At 47.7% G+C, this 16497-nt stretch overlaps 1 protein-coding gene across 5 annotated transcripts in view; it reads right to left on the minus strand.

Annotated features, from left to right (window-relative positions):
* The window catches only part of Agap1 (ArfGAP with GTPase domain, ankyrin repeat and PH domain 1), a 436006-nt gene that overhangs the window by 95966 nt on the left and 323543 nt on the right, over positions 1 to 16497 (minus strand). For 4 of the 5 annotated variants that reach the window (XM_028755317.1, XM_028755316.1, XM_028755319.1 and 1 more), the window contains one exon: positions 8151 to 8312. The exons of the other annotated variant lie outside the window; for it this stretch is intronic. In XM_028755317.1, the coding sequence (XP_028611150.1) occupies positions 8151 to 8312 (162 nt within the window). The remainder of the gene's footprint in view (positions 1 to 8150; positions 8313 to 16497) is intronic. 5 annotated transcript variants of the gene reach the window in all.

Raw genomic sequence — 16497 nt, forward strand, 5'->3', positions numbered from 1 at the left:
GAGCCTGACAGTGTTACAAAGAAACACAAGTGGACCAGGGAAGTGGTACCTCCAGGGTCCATGCCCAAGCAAATGACATTGCACAAAGCTAAACACAGACTACCCTGACCTGGAGGCCTAACAGAGCCTCTGACGTCAGCCCCCATCAGTGTCTGGGGAACTTTATACTGCTTTACAGAACCTTTCTCTATACTTGTGAAACAGAAGGACCCTCATCCTTGACTACCCACAGGGATGACATGGTTCATGCTGTGGCTTTGTAGGTGTCTGAGAATGTATTTGACAGTGGATCCTGTGATTTGGGAAGGGACCATCATGGTCTATTCAAAAGTTTGAGAGAAAGGCCCATGAGGCAGGGCAAGATGAGGTGCAGAAAGTAGCTGATGAATTAGACTGTGGAGGAAGCAGTACTAGAGGGGTACAGCATGAGAGCCCTCTGCGTTTCCCTAGGTGGTCTCCGGGGTCACAATTCCATCACTGAATTAAGTGACAGCCACAGCATGTGAAGACTTCAAGGCAGATCCAGCAGACCCAGGAGCTCCTAGCTGGGCAGAGGAAAACATGTTATCGCTGGCTCTTTGGAGGCATGATGGACTGACAGAGTCCCTCAGGCAGGAAGAGTGCCTGCAAGGCCAGGCAAAGAGCAAGGTGTGGAGGTCTGTTGCATATCTGGATTCCACAGTTAAGTCTTGCAGGAATGGTTTCATTCTCCTGTCTGGTGGAGGACAGGAAACTTCAACTGATCACTTGTCCTGTCCCACGGCATCTCCAAAGGACCATGAAAGGGCTCTATGCCACCTCCTAGGACTGATCTCATTTCCCCCTGACAGAATTTCCCTACTTTTGTGCCTTAGGAGAGTAGACATTGCATGCTCTATCAAATGCAATGGGGACATTTTGTCCCTTTGTGGAGTCTCCCAGGCAACCAGGATGTTCTGGTACCAGCTATTGCTTTCCACCGTCTCCATCACTGTCCCCCAGTTCAGGGAAACTAGTTCCCACACAGTATCAAGCACAGCACTTGGCATTCAGTAGGTGCCCAATGTACTGGCATGGTCCTGAAGCTAACCCTGTTAGCTTGTGTGGACTTACAAAAAGACCAAAACCCCTCTGCTATCAGCGGGTCTGTCATGGTGGGAATCCTCTGTTCTGGCTTCTCCCGCAGTAATCGACTCATCTTTGTTTACTTCCAACCTGCTGATTTCCACAAAGGATCTGAGCGAGCTTCCAGCTTGTGTGTGTTTGTGACAGACGAACTGTACCCTGCAGGATGGCTTCTGAGTCAACTGTGTCCAATATACGATGTCAACGTCTACAGCAAGCTCAGAACTGCTCAGCTTCAGCAGGTTTGTTCTCTGGGAAGCTGGAGGGAGCTGCCTGAGGACTCTCTTTGGAAAGCCAATCTGGTGTGTGGGTATCGAATCCATTAGGGCCCCGTGGTGTCTCCTAGAACCCACATCTCAAGGGTGGTAAGACCCTGACAGTGTCTGGCACCCTTGGGCAGAGAACCAAAACCACTACATTATAGTATTGTCTTTGGGAACATGGTAGGATTCTTGGTTTTTTGACTTTTGGTACAACTCAATGAGTCAGGACGGCCCTGCCCCAGTATACAAGCCTGCTCAATAATAGGTTAAGTTCAGGAGCTCATGGCATGAAGATGATTGCTGATGATGCCGCCTCCGTGCTGCTGACAATGGAGACTTCACAATCCCTTCCCTTCCAGGCCAGCTGCCAAACTGAGAGCAAAAAGTACACATGTAGAGGGCTGGTGAGAGAAAGGACCTGCAGTGACAAGTGACATCATCCCTCATAAATCTTCCACTTCCTCCGCTCCCAGCAATGACACAAAACTGAAAAGCACACGGAGGCTGGGATTACATGTGCACACCAGGTCCTGAGCCCTGACTTCTGCCGGTCATGTGTACACCATGCACATCACTGTAAGAGACACCCACGAGCTTGCTATGCTCTGATAACAGAAAAAACACACTGACCACCTAATCATGATAGGTAGGACCCCCAGCTTACCCTGACAGTCCAAAGCGCATGGCACTCAACAGAGCCAAACAGCCAGAGATTAAGAGCTGCTGTGTGCGCACAGATTACTTGCTGATAATCCTAAGCAATGAGAAAGCAATCATCGGCTGCTGATGCATAATTCGTTAGCTTCTCTGCAAAGGACCTGCTGGAGCATCATCCCACGGTGACCAAGCTGAAGCACATAGGAAAAAGTGATCTCTTTCTAAGATTTATTAAATGAGCACCACTGTGTACCAAATCCAAAACTAAGTTCTAAATAGGCCAGATGAGCCTTCCCTCACATGTAACCTGGGTAAGTGGCTATGCCTTTGAATGCCAAACCTTTCCTGGGCGTTCCTTTGCCAACCTAGGTATGTACCATTTAGAGTACCTGTTTGTGCCATATGAAGGTTTTGAACGCCCGGGATGGGGGGAAGCCAACCTGGATTTTAATTCCCAGTGTCTCCGATGGTGCCCACTCCATCTCATTTCCCCATGGTGGTTGCTTAATTATTAGATGGAAGAAAAAAGGAAATGATTCATAATTTCAGAGTCTCCTCTGTGAAAGTGAAGCAAAAACCAAGTGGAAGGCCACCGTTGCCACTTTAGAGTCAGTGAAATTTGTCAACATCTCAGGCCTCACCTCTGATTGCTTGGTGAGAGCAGCTGGGACAAGCAGTTCATCTCCTGCTTTAACAGAGGTTTGTGGGTGACTTACCTTGTCACCCTTTAATAGCCATTCAGGATCAACCACTCAATGGTTCAGTAAAGAACCAGAAAGCGCTGAAGAAATGAGATGAGGAGGAAATAAATTCCCATTGAGAGCACAAAGCTCTGTGAACTTGGGGGGCTGGGCAGGGGGAAGCAAAACCAGGAATTGTACAGGCGCTGTTGTATGATAAGATTGGATACACTGAGACGGGTCCTGATTGTTTTAAAAAAAGATCTTTGCCATACAACTTCTAGATGTTCAGACCTATATGAAAGCCTGGGTCTTATCCGTGGAATCTGAGGAATTCAAGGGGGCTTTTCTGTATGCTCCACTCCTAGATTCAAACGCCGCTTCCCATACCTCAAAGCCTTGCTTTTTGCCTGGAAAGAAAATCAAGAGACAGTTCTGTCACCTACCAGCAATCTGACCCTGGACAAGAAAGACACTTAACCTCTCTCTCCTTCAGCCTTCTCGTGGGGGAAACAGGGAAATTAGTACTTGATGCAAACTTGCATGACTGTTGTGAAACCGAGGACCCTCAGACCTGGGGCCACGGAGCAGAGCTCCCTGGCTGTGGCTTCCTTTCAGCAACGATCCTTGACCTCACCATTGGATGACAGGAAGGAATCCAGAAGGTATCAAAATGTAAAGACAATGCCCACAGTTAAGTCATTAGAGACCTAGGAACTCCTCAGTATCCAAAGCTTTCCCAGGCACACACTTGTAAGTCTGGTCCTGGGACACAGATGATGATGCTAGCAGTCTTTCATAATCCATATTCCTCAACTGCAGCCTAGCCAAGCCTGCACCTCACTGCAGTGCAGGGGCATTGCTTTTTACAGCTTCCTTCTAAGCCAGAGTCATCTCCCCAAGGCTTCCACGCAAGGGTCTCATTGACACTCTCTGGACTAGTCAGGACCACCTAGTGCTTGACGGTCATCTGGCATCAACTGTACAAGCCATATGCCCTGCACGACTATTCTCTGTTATAACTGAGCCTTGACCATGCTCAGTTCCCTTCCCATCCTTTCTAAGCTCCTCACTGGTCCATGATTACCAGACCTAAATGGCACAACCAATTTTTTCAGTATGTGTAATCTTCTTCAACAAATTAAACTCAGCTGAAGATCCAGAACACCACAGGTATTTTCAGGAAGTGCTGGTGACAGAAAAGAAGGGTAATCACATGGTCATATGAACACGGGATGGAACAGGTATTAAGGGGAGAGGATGGTGGCTTATACTGTGCCACCTGTGAACATGTGTGTTAAAAGAAATGACATAGAATGGGAGAGGGTACATCCGCTGTTTCAACATTGCCTGACCCTCCTCTGAGCCTTCACAGGGCAGGGTAGAGGATTGAAGGGGTGGACAAGCACTACATAACTTCCACATCTTATGACTCTTTTGATGCTCAGAGTTAATTAAAAGCCTGAGAAGCGGCTCACTCTCCCAAAATCCATTGATAATCACTAGATATGATTCAAATTACCATATTGGAGCCCTAAATACTTACATAAACTTTTAAAGTGACAGTCTCCGCTCCTATACCTTACTTACTGTGTTCACTTGATTCATCTTACTATTAAATTTTAGATTAGCACACAAGCAACAGGTTTCAACACAGCATCTGCACACATGCATGTCAGTATTAAAACCAGAACAACTGTTCTGCTAAGTTGGTAAGGTATCTTCTTTCTGCCAGGAGGCAAAGACTGCATTAATGCGCATGTCCAAGAAGGTGCGCCGGGGAGCGGGAGTGGCTATTTCTGTTGTACTGAGGCCCTTGCTGGGCACCATGTCTGAAGCTGAAGCAACATAAATACTAACAGGATCTTTCAGCCCAACAAAATCACAGAGGGAAACATCTCAGGAAGCCTGAGGAGCAGCTCTTGCCACACGACTGGGGATGGCACCTAGGGCCATGCAGGGAATTCTGGGGCTCCATTAATGAATGGTACACCCCTTAGCTCTCTGCCCTTAGCTCTCTGAAGCTTCTGGTCTATGACACATGTGAAAGACAGAAGACTATGGGCTGCTTTCTTTCTTCGGGGTTGTGTAAGATGCCCCATGGAGCAGATGTGTGTGGAACTAGCAGCTCCATGACTCAGGTGTTTGGCTACCAGTACACTTACACTGAGGACAGGGCAGAGGAGATGAGGAGGCTGGTGAGACACTCCCTTGACTACTGGCTACCATGGCTGCTCTGCACCTATCCTTCCTCTAGGGAAGGCCATAGCATCTGCAAGAGACACTCCCTCCTCTCCAGGTCCCTTCTCATGTCTCTGAGAAGATCTCTAGTGAGCAGCCTAAGCACACTACCAGCTTTCGTTTGACTGTCATTGTTTATTACCATCATGAGGTGGAAGACAGAGAGCCACCCACTCATTAGCTGGCAGACCCCTTCTACAGTGCAGTTCCTTACTCAGCTGACCCACAGTGCAGTTCCTTACTCAGCTGACCCACAGCCCCACCCTTTGGCCCGCTCTTGACTACAGCACTACACTAACTCATATATAAAAATATAGTGGAATGCAGAAAACAGAGACTTTTAGTATTTTCATTCCTCAGAATGTCAGTGTCAAATTAGTCTATATCTGAAATGCAGTTAAAATGCTTGATTTTAAGGACTTCCGCTGGAGCTGCTAACTTGACTTTCACTAAGAATAAAATCATTAAATGCATTTTGGCTTGGGACAGAATTTCCAACAATCCCTGAAGTGGCCCTACATATATATACTTCGCTGCTTTGTAGTATGTATTTATGAAAAGTGACATTCCCAGCCCTGATGATTATAAAATCAAAATATTGATCAAGTCTGAAAAATGTTGAAGATACTCTACGCATGTAGTCTCCAACTGCCTGCCAAGATTTAATTCTTTATGCAAAAATAAGGAAGCATCCATCTCACTGGCATGCAGATATACTTTTGCCTCCTAAAGATGATTTGTGTGTGCGCGCGCACGTGTGTGTGTGTGTGTGTGTGTGTGTGTGTGTGTGTGTGTGTAGCTGGTATTGCACGTGGTTGTTGATCAATTACCATGGGTCCCAGGAACTGAACTCTGGTCCTCTGGAAGAGCAGCAAGTGCTCTTAGCCACTAGGTCATCTCCCCAGCTACTCTTTCCTCTTTAACAAATGGTAAAAATTATACATATGCAAGAAAATCATTTAAATACATTAATAACCTATTTATAGATCTGAATACCTATTTTATCTCTCTCTCTTTTTTCAGGTGGAAATGGATCCGGAAGAGGTTAAGAAGCCCCGTGCTGTGTGCCACTGTCTGTATTTCAGATAAAAGAGGAGGCCATGAGCAGAAGACAGCCTGAGAAAACCAGTTTTCAGTGCTTCAGGACTCAATTGTTAATAGAAAACACATTTTTGTTTTTAAATTTTAAAGGAATTTATTTATTTAATTTATTTTATGTGCATTGGTGTTTTGCCTGTATATATGTCTATGTGAGGGTGTCACAAGGGCCTGGACTGGAGTTATAGACAGTTGTGAGCTGCCTCGAGGGTGCTGGGAACTAAACCCAGGTCCTCTGGATGAGCAGCCAGTGCTTTTAACCACTAAGCCATCTTACCAGCTCCCAGAAACACAGTCTCACAACCAGACAGGATTGTCAACAGGAAGAAATCTGCACAACTGGCTTGAACTCTGAGGACAACATGCCCGTTAGACTTGTCTCAGCTGTTACTTAGGGAGTGAAGCGTCCTGAGGACCCTGACTCGGGCTTCAATGGTAGGATAACAGCAACCAATCTGATTTTAGAAATGTCCACTGTGTGACAGACACATCCTTTTGCAGCTTCTGGGATAGCCCCAGCTCCTGCCTATAGGTGAGATATGTTCTTTTAGCTGGGTTGCCTTGTCTGGCCTCAGTGGGAGAGGATAGGCCTAGCTTTGCAGAGACTTGAAGTGCCAGAGTTGGAGGATACCCAGTGGGTCCCCCACCTACTCAGAGAAGGGGAGGGGGGATGGGAAAAGAATTGTGGGAGGGGGTGACCACAAAGAGAAAGTGAGTGAGATGTAAAGTGAATAAGTAAAAAATAAAATTAAATTAAAAATAAAAATTTTAAACTTCTGATTAGAAACTGTCAGTGAACTGAGAGGTAGGGGTCTCAACAGACCCATCCGAGACTTCTGAACATGTACAGCCCCGTCATCCATTCTCACTGGAGGGAGACACTGCAATCATTTTCTGATCTATGTGCTTCTGTGGTACCTGTATACCCGCATGCTCATGTGGAAGACACAGGACAACCCTGGTTACTATTCTTTAGGCACTGTACACTATTTTTATTTGTTGGTTTTGGAAACAAAATCTCTCACAGAGGGCTGGGAACTTGGTAAAGGAGACTAGACTGGCCAGCCAGTAAGCTGCAGGGATCTGCTTGCCTGCACCTAGCTGCTAGGATTACAAATACACATCATCAATGTTTGGCTGCTGTAGGAGTGATCTGGGGGCTCCAACTCAGGTCTCTCTGCTTGGAAGGCAAGTACTATAGAGCTATCTCCCAAAGCTGCTGTCTTTGTGTCTTAGGACCGATCCATCCTGTGTGACGACACAGTACAGCATAGAGCCCACCAGATGACTCAGAAAGTTCAGAAAGCCAACAAATGTCACTTTCCACATTCCTTCCAACTTCCCATTAGCTGCATGTGCTCCTTCTGGCTTGATCGTATAGTGTTTATGCACAGATCATGTGTGGGCAACTGAATGCATGCAAGCATGTGACCATCAGTTGTGCTATGACATGAAGAACAAATATCAATTAAAAACACGTGACATGCCCTAGACACTCATCTGTTATATGACACGCACTCATAAGGGGAAATCTTGCTTGGGTCCCCAGGCTGGAGGCTGAAATGGGTGGGACAGCCTGTTGAGCCACACAGGTCCTTCTTGCTTGTTTTGTGCTGTGAGCTCACAAAACCACTTTCCCTAATAGGAGTAGCATCGTGTAATCCACAGTTGTGAACATTCTAACTGGGAGAATATTCAGGAAAAACCTTGGTAGATGGAAAGAGAAAGGTTCTGAGTGACAGGGCTAAAAAACCTTTGCTCAAGCCAGAATTCTGCTATAGTCTATCTCGCCAACAAAACTTGGTGTTAATACAACAGCATTTTAAAAGTTTGGTTCTCTTTTGAATATTTCTGTAGTTTAGTTACATTTGGATCTTTCACTTTTCATGTGTGTGCATGCATGTGTGTGTGTATGCATGCATGTGTGTGTGTGTGTGTGCAGGCGTACACCTATGTCCACATGCATATGTGGAATAAAAACATCTACATTCGCTTGCAGGAGCCATTTCAGAAAGCCCACATCTGGCCCCCAGGTAGACAGTGGATGTCACAAGCAAGGGCATTTTCCACAGTGCAGATACTCACTCTGGGAGCCCAGGACCCTTACCTTCAGCAGTGCCCGAGATCCCGTCAGCCTTGAAGTTGCTGGTACTTTTCTTCCTCCGGTGCTTCTTTCTGTTGGCGTGGGGGGAGGGGGGTGGGTCGAGCTTGGGGCTGGTGCTGCTGGAGATACTTGGGCTGGAACACACCGAGTCACCCAGCCCCGTGTCTGTGGCCGAACCGGAAAAGGCAAAAGAAGGCAAAGGTGAACTTGGACCACAGAGCAAGGAAAGGAGGAAAAACAAGCAACATCCTCCTGTGGAAGGCATGAAGTCTTTCCTGAGACACCTGTGTACAAGGTGGCTGGGTTGGAGGCCTGAGGCCTCGGCAATGAGCAGGTCAAGGCAGTTTTGTCCTGTGCACCTCCCAGCCCAAAGCAGGAAATACTCTGCTTTGTGTGACTGGATTCCTGGAACCTCAGGTTCACACATGGCATCAGGGAAAGCAGGGTGGTGAGCTTCTGATTCTGAATGTTTCCTTTCCTTCCCTTACTGACCCTGCTGTACCAGGATTGAGAAACTGACGCAGGCAAAGCCACAGAGACTTATCCTTGAATGGCTGTGAAACTGTACACACAGGATGAACAATCACGTCTCCCTGCAGCACGACACATGGCTATGACTCCACTTTGTAATTAGTGAGAGGTGGCACAACACGGCACGAGTCACCAAGAGCCTGCAGGAGTGTCTTCAAGTCAACACTGTGTAGCTGCAGGCCGGGAGTCCCTCATAGTCTTCAGAGAGGCTTTAAAGGCAGTGTGCAAACCCAGTAAGTTACTATAAATGAAACTCAGTTTATTTATCTTTACCAAAGAGAAGGCAAAAGTGATGCTAGAAGACTGGGAAGAGACAGATGTACAGGGATAGAACAAAAGCCTGAGCAGGGGCCAGAGGAGCATGGGTGTCGCACCTCTCCCCACCCCAAGTTTTCAGAGTCCTTTTGTCCTGAGTCACCAGTTCAAGGACAGAAAGGCCTGCACTGACTCCTATTCACTTGCCTCCTGCTTTCTGAATATGGCCACTCTCTAGAAGCTGGGGATCCACCACTGAAGAACTGGTCTAAGATCCCTGCTGACCTGCAGCACAGTATGGTGCCTACCACCTTCTGTTCATTCCCTGCATGTTGCCGCCCTCCCGCTTCTAGATTCCCAGGCTCCAGGCTCTCTAGCTCATGGGCCTGCTTCTCCTCCCTGGGTGGTTTGTACTCCACTTAGCTGATAGTCCTGAGCCTCATTTCAGCCTGTGGTTTGGCAGACTAGCTTAGGTGGTGGTGAAGGTCAGGGTTTAAATTAAAACAGCTTCTAGCTAGGCATGGTGGCACATACCTTTAATTCCAGCACTCATGAGGCAGAGGCAATAGAATCTGAGAGTTCCAGGACAGACTGGTCTACATAGTGAGACTCTAGACTCAATAAAACCCAACCCAACCCAACCCAACCAACCAACCAACCCAACCAACCCAACCAACCCAACCAACCCAACCCAACCCACCCAACTAACCCAACCCAACCAACCAACAACCATCACCACTAAAACCAACCAACAAACAAGCAACCTGTTTTCCCAAAGCCCTCATCTAGTCTTTGGGACAGGTACCAGGCTCCAAGACGGTCACCCATCCTAAAGCTTCCCTTATGCTATCTAGTGTCTGAGCACTTTTGCTCTTCTTAAATATTTCATGCACAGATTCAAAAGATACCTCCTGAAGCACACTCCCTGTGCCAGGCCCACTGACAGTGGTCCTTGCCTCTCTTGTCCCTATAGGGTTCACTCATCAGGCAGGGAGCTTGGGTGTCCCACTGTCCTGTTCCTTTAGTTTTGCACTGACACCTCTGCAATGGTGTCAGTGATTCTTTATCCTAAGTTACTATGTTAAATCTCTACTCTGAGGGTCTGAGTGTGGACAATCTGAACTGGGCAGAGGAGCCTAAAGCTAACTTTAGAGCAATGAAGGCTTCCTTTTCCATAAATGTCCTGTAATGCCTAACATAGGGGGGTGGGTGGGAGTGGGGGGTGCATTGCAATTAAACTACTGTCCAATACATGCCACCGTCTTGCTGAGACACTCAGAGCACATGCACAAACTCTCGTCTGTGCACTACCGTTTCTTGTCTCCTTTTTACTACTTGATTTCTGCTGTTCTCTGATGCAGTTCACTAAAGCACTCCTCCTCACTGCTGGCCACAGCTCTTCTCACAAGTGCCCCTGAGAGGCGTCACTTCAGTGGACAGGCCTCCAGGGGCAGCATCTGTTTCTCCTGCATCTACCATGGTTTGTCCCTCCCTCCTCAGATGGGAAGCCTCAGTGAGTTCTGCACAGAAAGCATAAAGCATAAGGAAGAAGTCTGTGAGAGGCTGGTCCCATAGCATCTGCCCCTCCTCACCCCATTGGCTTGGTTCTCCCCACATGCAGACAAGTGTCTGTCACAGGAGAATCACTGGCTGGCTATGATGTCAGTTTCATAGATGCAGGGTTTGTATTTTCTCTCTTCACCAGGACAGGAACCATGGGGGAACTCTACTTGCATTTGCCAGTGTTACTGAAGAACTGACTGCCCAAGGTGCTGGCCCAGATGAGAGGGGGCCTGTGGTCCCTGGTGGGGCAGCAGAATGCCTTGAAAACTCTCCACGGGCATGCTTTTGTGCCCACCACTGTCCTGCAAGTTTCCAACTGTCTAGAAGCTATTTTTAGGTGAACGACTACAGCCATGAATGGGATCTATTGACAGTGAGAGGGGGTCTCCCTCACACCAGCCTACACTTACTGAGCATGCTCTCTGAGCCAGCCACTGTCAAAGAATAAAGGGCAGAACCCTTGTCCCCATGGAGCCGATCTCTAAAGCCTGAAAAGAATGTCTATCTAATTTCTTGCTTGATGCCTTCAATAAAAGACTGTTTTTCTTGGGTCCTGCTCCAGGAGCACAGAATGCTGAGGGACCCCATCTGCAGCAGACATGTAAACCTTACAGATAAACAGAGGGAGGAGAGAGGACTCATCCACACACAAGGAATGTGACTCTGGGGCCAGTGAAGGGGCCCCTCAGGGGCCAGTGATTGAGACCACTCAATCACTCCACACTCAGTGATGGAGGTGCCACCATGTCATGAGGAGGGTGTGGGTAGAAAAGAACATCAGTTTTCTTACTATGGAAGACATGGAAGTGCTTCTGGGTCTGACCAGGAGTCAGGAAGCGAGCCTTATGTTTACTTTCAGATAAGGGACTAAACCAGTCACTGTTGGATGCACAGGACACAAGACCCCAAGGGAAGCCCAGAGGCTGTTCCTGCTCATATAGAGATGGAGGTCGGAGATAACTCCTATCATCTTTCCCCCTGCATCTTCCATGTGCCATTGTGTAAACAGTCCATGGCCCAGGGCCTGGACTCTACTCCCATCCAGCCTTCCTTGCCTACCAGTAGGGCAGGCGTTAATGTGGTACCTTCCATTTGGTCTGCCTCATCACCAGGCCAAGGGGGAAACCAAGGCACACAGATACCTGAGGGACCAAATGGTAAGCCAGGCACGCTGGGACAGAAAACAGACCTGCAGCTAGGCATCAGGACGGAAGAGCCTGTGTGGACTTGCACAAGGCTGACACAACCAGGCACTGAGAAGACGGTAGTGATGGTGAGGGTACGAGGGGAATCCTAAGGGGGGCATGTCATTTGGCCACGGAGACAAGAAGAGGCAGGGAAAGTGGCCTTGGCTTGAGGCCTGAATGGGCTAGACTGACAGCAGCCTGTGGACACATGGATGAGTTCCTAGTTACTGAGATTCTAGACACAGGCACCTGCAGCATAAGTATTTATGTCCTGACTCTCAGATCTTGAGAATCCCCAGGAGCTGTTTAATATCCTCCCCGCCACCCCCGCTCTAAAATACGAGCAGTCAAGAGTGTGAGGCTTCTAGACTGAGCTTCCTCACTCCCCACTGCTCCTCAAGCCTGACAAGATGTCCCTCAGCCCCACCCTCAGAGCTCACCGCTTCTCCTGACTGCCTATGAAGGATGCATTTCATTTTGTATCAATTATCAGGCAGTAAGACAAGAGACTTCCATCTATGGGGTTAAATACAGAAGAAAAGCAAGGTGAAGCAAGGCAATCAAATTAAAAAAAAAAAAATCCAGTGCCTCAGTACTTCATGTTTGAATCTGCTTTGGTGTAGGGATCCCCCAGATATGGTTGTTGAGCCAGGAAAGGCTGGCCCATCCTATGTGTTCAATGCTGGCTATTAGTTCTTCCCAATCGGGCATCAGTGTTCAACACATACCCCCCAAAATACATAACATGAGCAATAATGATCACACTCTGCGGGCTCTGGAGCTGCGGCTTGTGAAGTATGAGTCAAAGAAGCAGTTTCACTTTTCACTCGGGGAGCTGACAAGCGTGACCAGAGGGAGAATAAAATAACATTCCACTCGCATAAATATCAAGCAGCCTGCTCGAGACTGATGGGCCAGGAATGTATTCTTAGCTATCATTCCGGCAGACAGGCCCAAGGACACTCATAACTTATTTTACAATCATTTAGTTTCAGCTCAAGTGGAAAACGTGACAACTTATCTCTGCCGACAAGATGCTCTATCGAACCTCACAATTAACTCGCCTCCGATTATCTGCCCAGCCGATCATTAGCTGAGCCCATCTCGACGGACTTTTGTGGGGGCTCATCACGGAAGTGCCTCTGCCAGGTGAAGAGGGTTTCTCATAGCCAGGGGCATTTCTACAGACAGGGTGCCAGCTTCTTGCTCCCATATCCCATTGCTTGTGTGGGCAGAGGGCCAGGATGGGCCTGTTGGGAGCACTGGAACTGTCCAAGAATCACTCTTGGTACTGTTCTCACACATGAGTCCTGAGTTACACCTGCCCCAGGTCCTCCAAAGCCCTGGAAGTTGCCATTTCAGACAGGACAGGGATTGGCGGCTTCCTGAGGTACACCTCCATCCACTGTTCCTCAGGGGTGTGGTTTGAAGACAAGAGGATATGAGCTTGCTCCTAAGAACAACCATAATCCAGATGAGTGGCTGGTAAGATGGCTGACCATCACCAAAAATATACAAAATGCTTTCAACCATGTGTTCCTAAGAACCACATGTTTCCATGAACAAAAGGGAGAAAGACAGATACCAGGAGAGAAAGGAACAAGGTGGCATGTGTAGTGTAGGCGCTGACGGCTCTGCAGTGTCCACAGGTACCTTCACTTCTTTGGCTGTGTTAGGTACAACACATTGCTAAAATCTTTTAGGTTTTTTTTCCCCCCTGTATTAAAAGAATTCAGGATTTTCAAAGACGGAGCCATTTGGCACTGCCAGAGGGAACCGCTGAGGGCTAAGGCCTTCCACAAACTCAACAGCAAGTCATTGTGGGAAGTAGAAAATTAAAGGCCACTTGCTTTGATCCAAGGTCAACAATGGGAGACTCATTTGGATCTTTAATAGGGCCTCTGTCCCTTCTGAGGCTCAGAGGGATGTGTCGGCTGGTAAATAAAGAAGAGGCCACCTTTGCCATTGGAGGAAATCACAACATCCCGGGTCCCTGTTAAAAGGTGAGTGTGAAGTGAAGTTCAAACCATCGCCCTGAGCACGGAGCTTTTGACGGAGCTTGCAGCGGGAGGAGGCTGACTTCACTCCCATCTCTGAAGATGTTTCAGAGACTGCCATTATTGTGTGCTTCCTTTTTCAGCGCACGCAGGGGTATACAATGTCAGAAGGGGCAGAGGGACACGGCGGGGGGTGAGGAAGATGACAGGTGTTGGGGGAAAGGAAAAGACAACACAGTGTCAGATGGAGTTACAAAAAACGGGGAGGGAAGGCGCACAATAGGAGGGGCCAGCTCCGAAAGAGGGTCCAGGGGAGAATAATTCCTTCCCTGGCCACTTTCAATTACACCTCGGGCTCCGCACAGGAAGTTGGGATTTAAGAGAACTGATCGCCAGCTAGATGAAGCTCTCATGACCAAATACGTTCATAAAGCCCTTTAAAAAGGCACAAACTGGGTTCACTATAAACCTTAAAAAAACACAAACTGGGTTCACTATTTAGGGTCCAGGGTTTCTCTTCTCAGGTAGTGAACATGTTCTGAAGGTGACTTAGGAGAGGTTGCAGAGACCTGTGGCTATGTTAGAAACTATTAAGTTACACTTCAAATGAGTAAGTACTTTATATGAATTTCACCTAAAAAGAAGTAGATTTTAAGGCATGGGGGAAGGCCATTGTGTTAAACACCATGAAGAAGTTAAATAAGAATTGCAAGGAAAACAATTCCACTTTGGAGTGTAGGAAGATTGTGGAAGTAGTTTATGGGATGCTTGGGCACGGGTCGGCACCAATCTTGGGCATCAGACTGGATTTAGGGTAGAGAGTGAAGTGGCAGCCCCACCTAGACCACCTGCCAGCCTGAGGCTCCATACAGAGGCAGGCCAATGGCTCTTCCTGCTGGGGGCCAGCTTATCTGTCACGGGATCCTACACTTTGCTGCTTCCTGTGTTAGAGCCCCACCGCATCACGTGGTTCTTGCATTCCGAGGATTCCTGCATTTCTCTTGGGTCTTGCTCATAACCAGAGGCTTTGGGGAATGTACCCTCAGCATAAAGACAGAAGGGAACCAAAACAGCATCCCCTGATTCAGAGGACACACAGTGATCAGGGGACATGGACTGTCCAAGGAAGCTGGGGTAAGCCTGTGCTACAGAGGAAAGCAACTGGCTATGTTAGTCAGGATTTGATATTTAAGGGTCAAAAATCAAACTGTTCTCTAGTTGATTTTTAGCTGAATGCAAGCTGCACAAAGTTTAAATTAATCTAGTGTACTTGGAAAGGCAGGCTGAGCAGGGCAGGGAGGTAGAAATGAAATCATTTCAAGAGATTCCCATTCCCTTCCAGACTCATCTCTTTTTACATAATCAGCCACAGCCATTTTTCAAGTTTGGTGCTTACAGCTGCTAAATTACAAAGAGTCTGTTTCCCAAGGAGGGCTGCCCTGGCTGAACCAGCTGGGGAGAGACCAGGCACATCTACACGGAGAAAACTCCAGAAGGTAATTAGATGTATGATTGCTCTTTGATAGCACGATTCCACTCCCTTTCGGAAACTTAGCTGTTTCTATAAAAAGTCACAAGGAAGAAAGAAGTGGCGTTCCCAGATGCTGCAGAAGGAGGGCTGGTTTTAGAATGCTAGGCCTGGGATGTCCCTGTCCAGGGTCCTGAAGATGTCCAGTCTCTAGTTCTGTGCAAAACTTGCCAAATATGCAAATACGCCGATGCAGCTGCTTCCTTGCAGCCCAGCCTCTCAACCTCCCACCTTCGGATGTCCTGCAGCTTTGCATGGACCTGACATACAGAAACAAAGGCCTAGAAAGGACTCAAGCTGATTCAGGGTTACATGTCAAAACCGCAGGCAATGTGGCTCATTCTTTTTCTCATTGGCAGCTCGCAGGCCTTGGTTGGCGTGACTATTTGCTACTGCTTACACAGGCTTCAGTTTTAAGTCATGAATCAACACTTCTGTGTATTTAATCATCAGGTAACTCTTTAAGACATGAATTCATGAAAATAGGTTCTTACAGAGCACTGGACACACACTACTAGACTGGTTCGAGAAACTCAGAGCTCTCCCCACCAATGATTTTTGGGGGACAGTCAGACTGACACGTGACATGGTTCCAAAATAAGGGCAGTAAGAGATGCAGTTCAAAATCCAGGCTGGCCCTGGGCTATGTTGCCATGGTTACAACACCCAGTTTAATTTTAATTTCTTCCCATGTGAAATAGGAAGTCCTCGACTCCTGCTCTGGATCTGTTTCACCTGTTCTCTTCTCTGCCTGGGCCAGAAGGACCCCTCCTGCCCCCAAACACACCAGAAGAAGTAGCAACACATGGGCCTTCTGCCATGTGGCCAGTGAAGTACCCGATGGAATGGGTCAACAGACTCTCTCACCAGTCAGGCTCTCCATAATACCCACAGCATATAAAACAGGAACTCTAGCCTGCATCTCAGAGGTTCTGGGGAACAGTATAATCCATACACAGCCTGCATTAGCAAGCCTGTTGCCTACTGAACTGAAGCCTGAGTTTGGGGAGAGCTGGGATGATTAGGGGTGACAACACTACAGTGCAGCCTCCCTCAGTCCTGAAGACTATGCAACACCTACAGACAGCACTCTCTGATGACCACCATCCAGCAGGGTTAACCTCAAGATGTCCCAACCAGAGCTGTCACCAAACAGACACTGATTATACTAAAGAGTGGCCATTTCATAGGGAAAGTCTTGGTAACTGCTAGAGAGGCTCTTGGACGATTTACTTTCAGAAATGCCATGACTAAAGCTGTGTGACTCACTGTGAGACTGACCACCCAGT

Source organism: Grammomys surdaster, unplaced genomic scaffold, assembly GCF_004785775.1.
Source record: "Grammomys surdaster isolate TR1022 unplaced genomic scaffold, NIH_TR_1.0 126059, whole genome shotgun sequence".
In the NCBI taxonomy this organism is placed as follows: Eukaryota; Metazoa; Chordata; class Mammalia; order Rodentia; family Muridae; genus Grammomys; species Grammomys surdaster.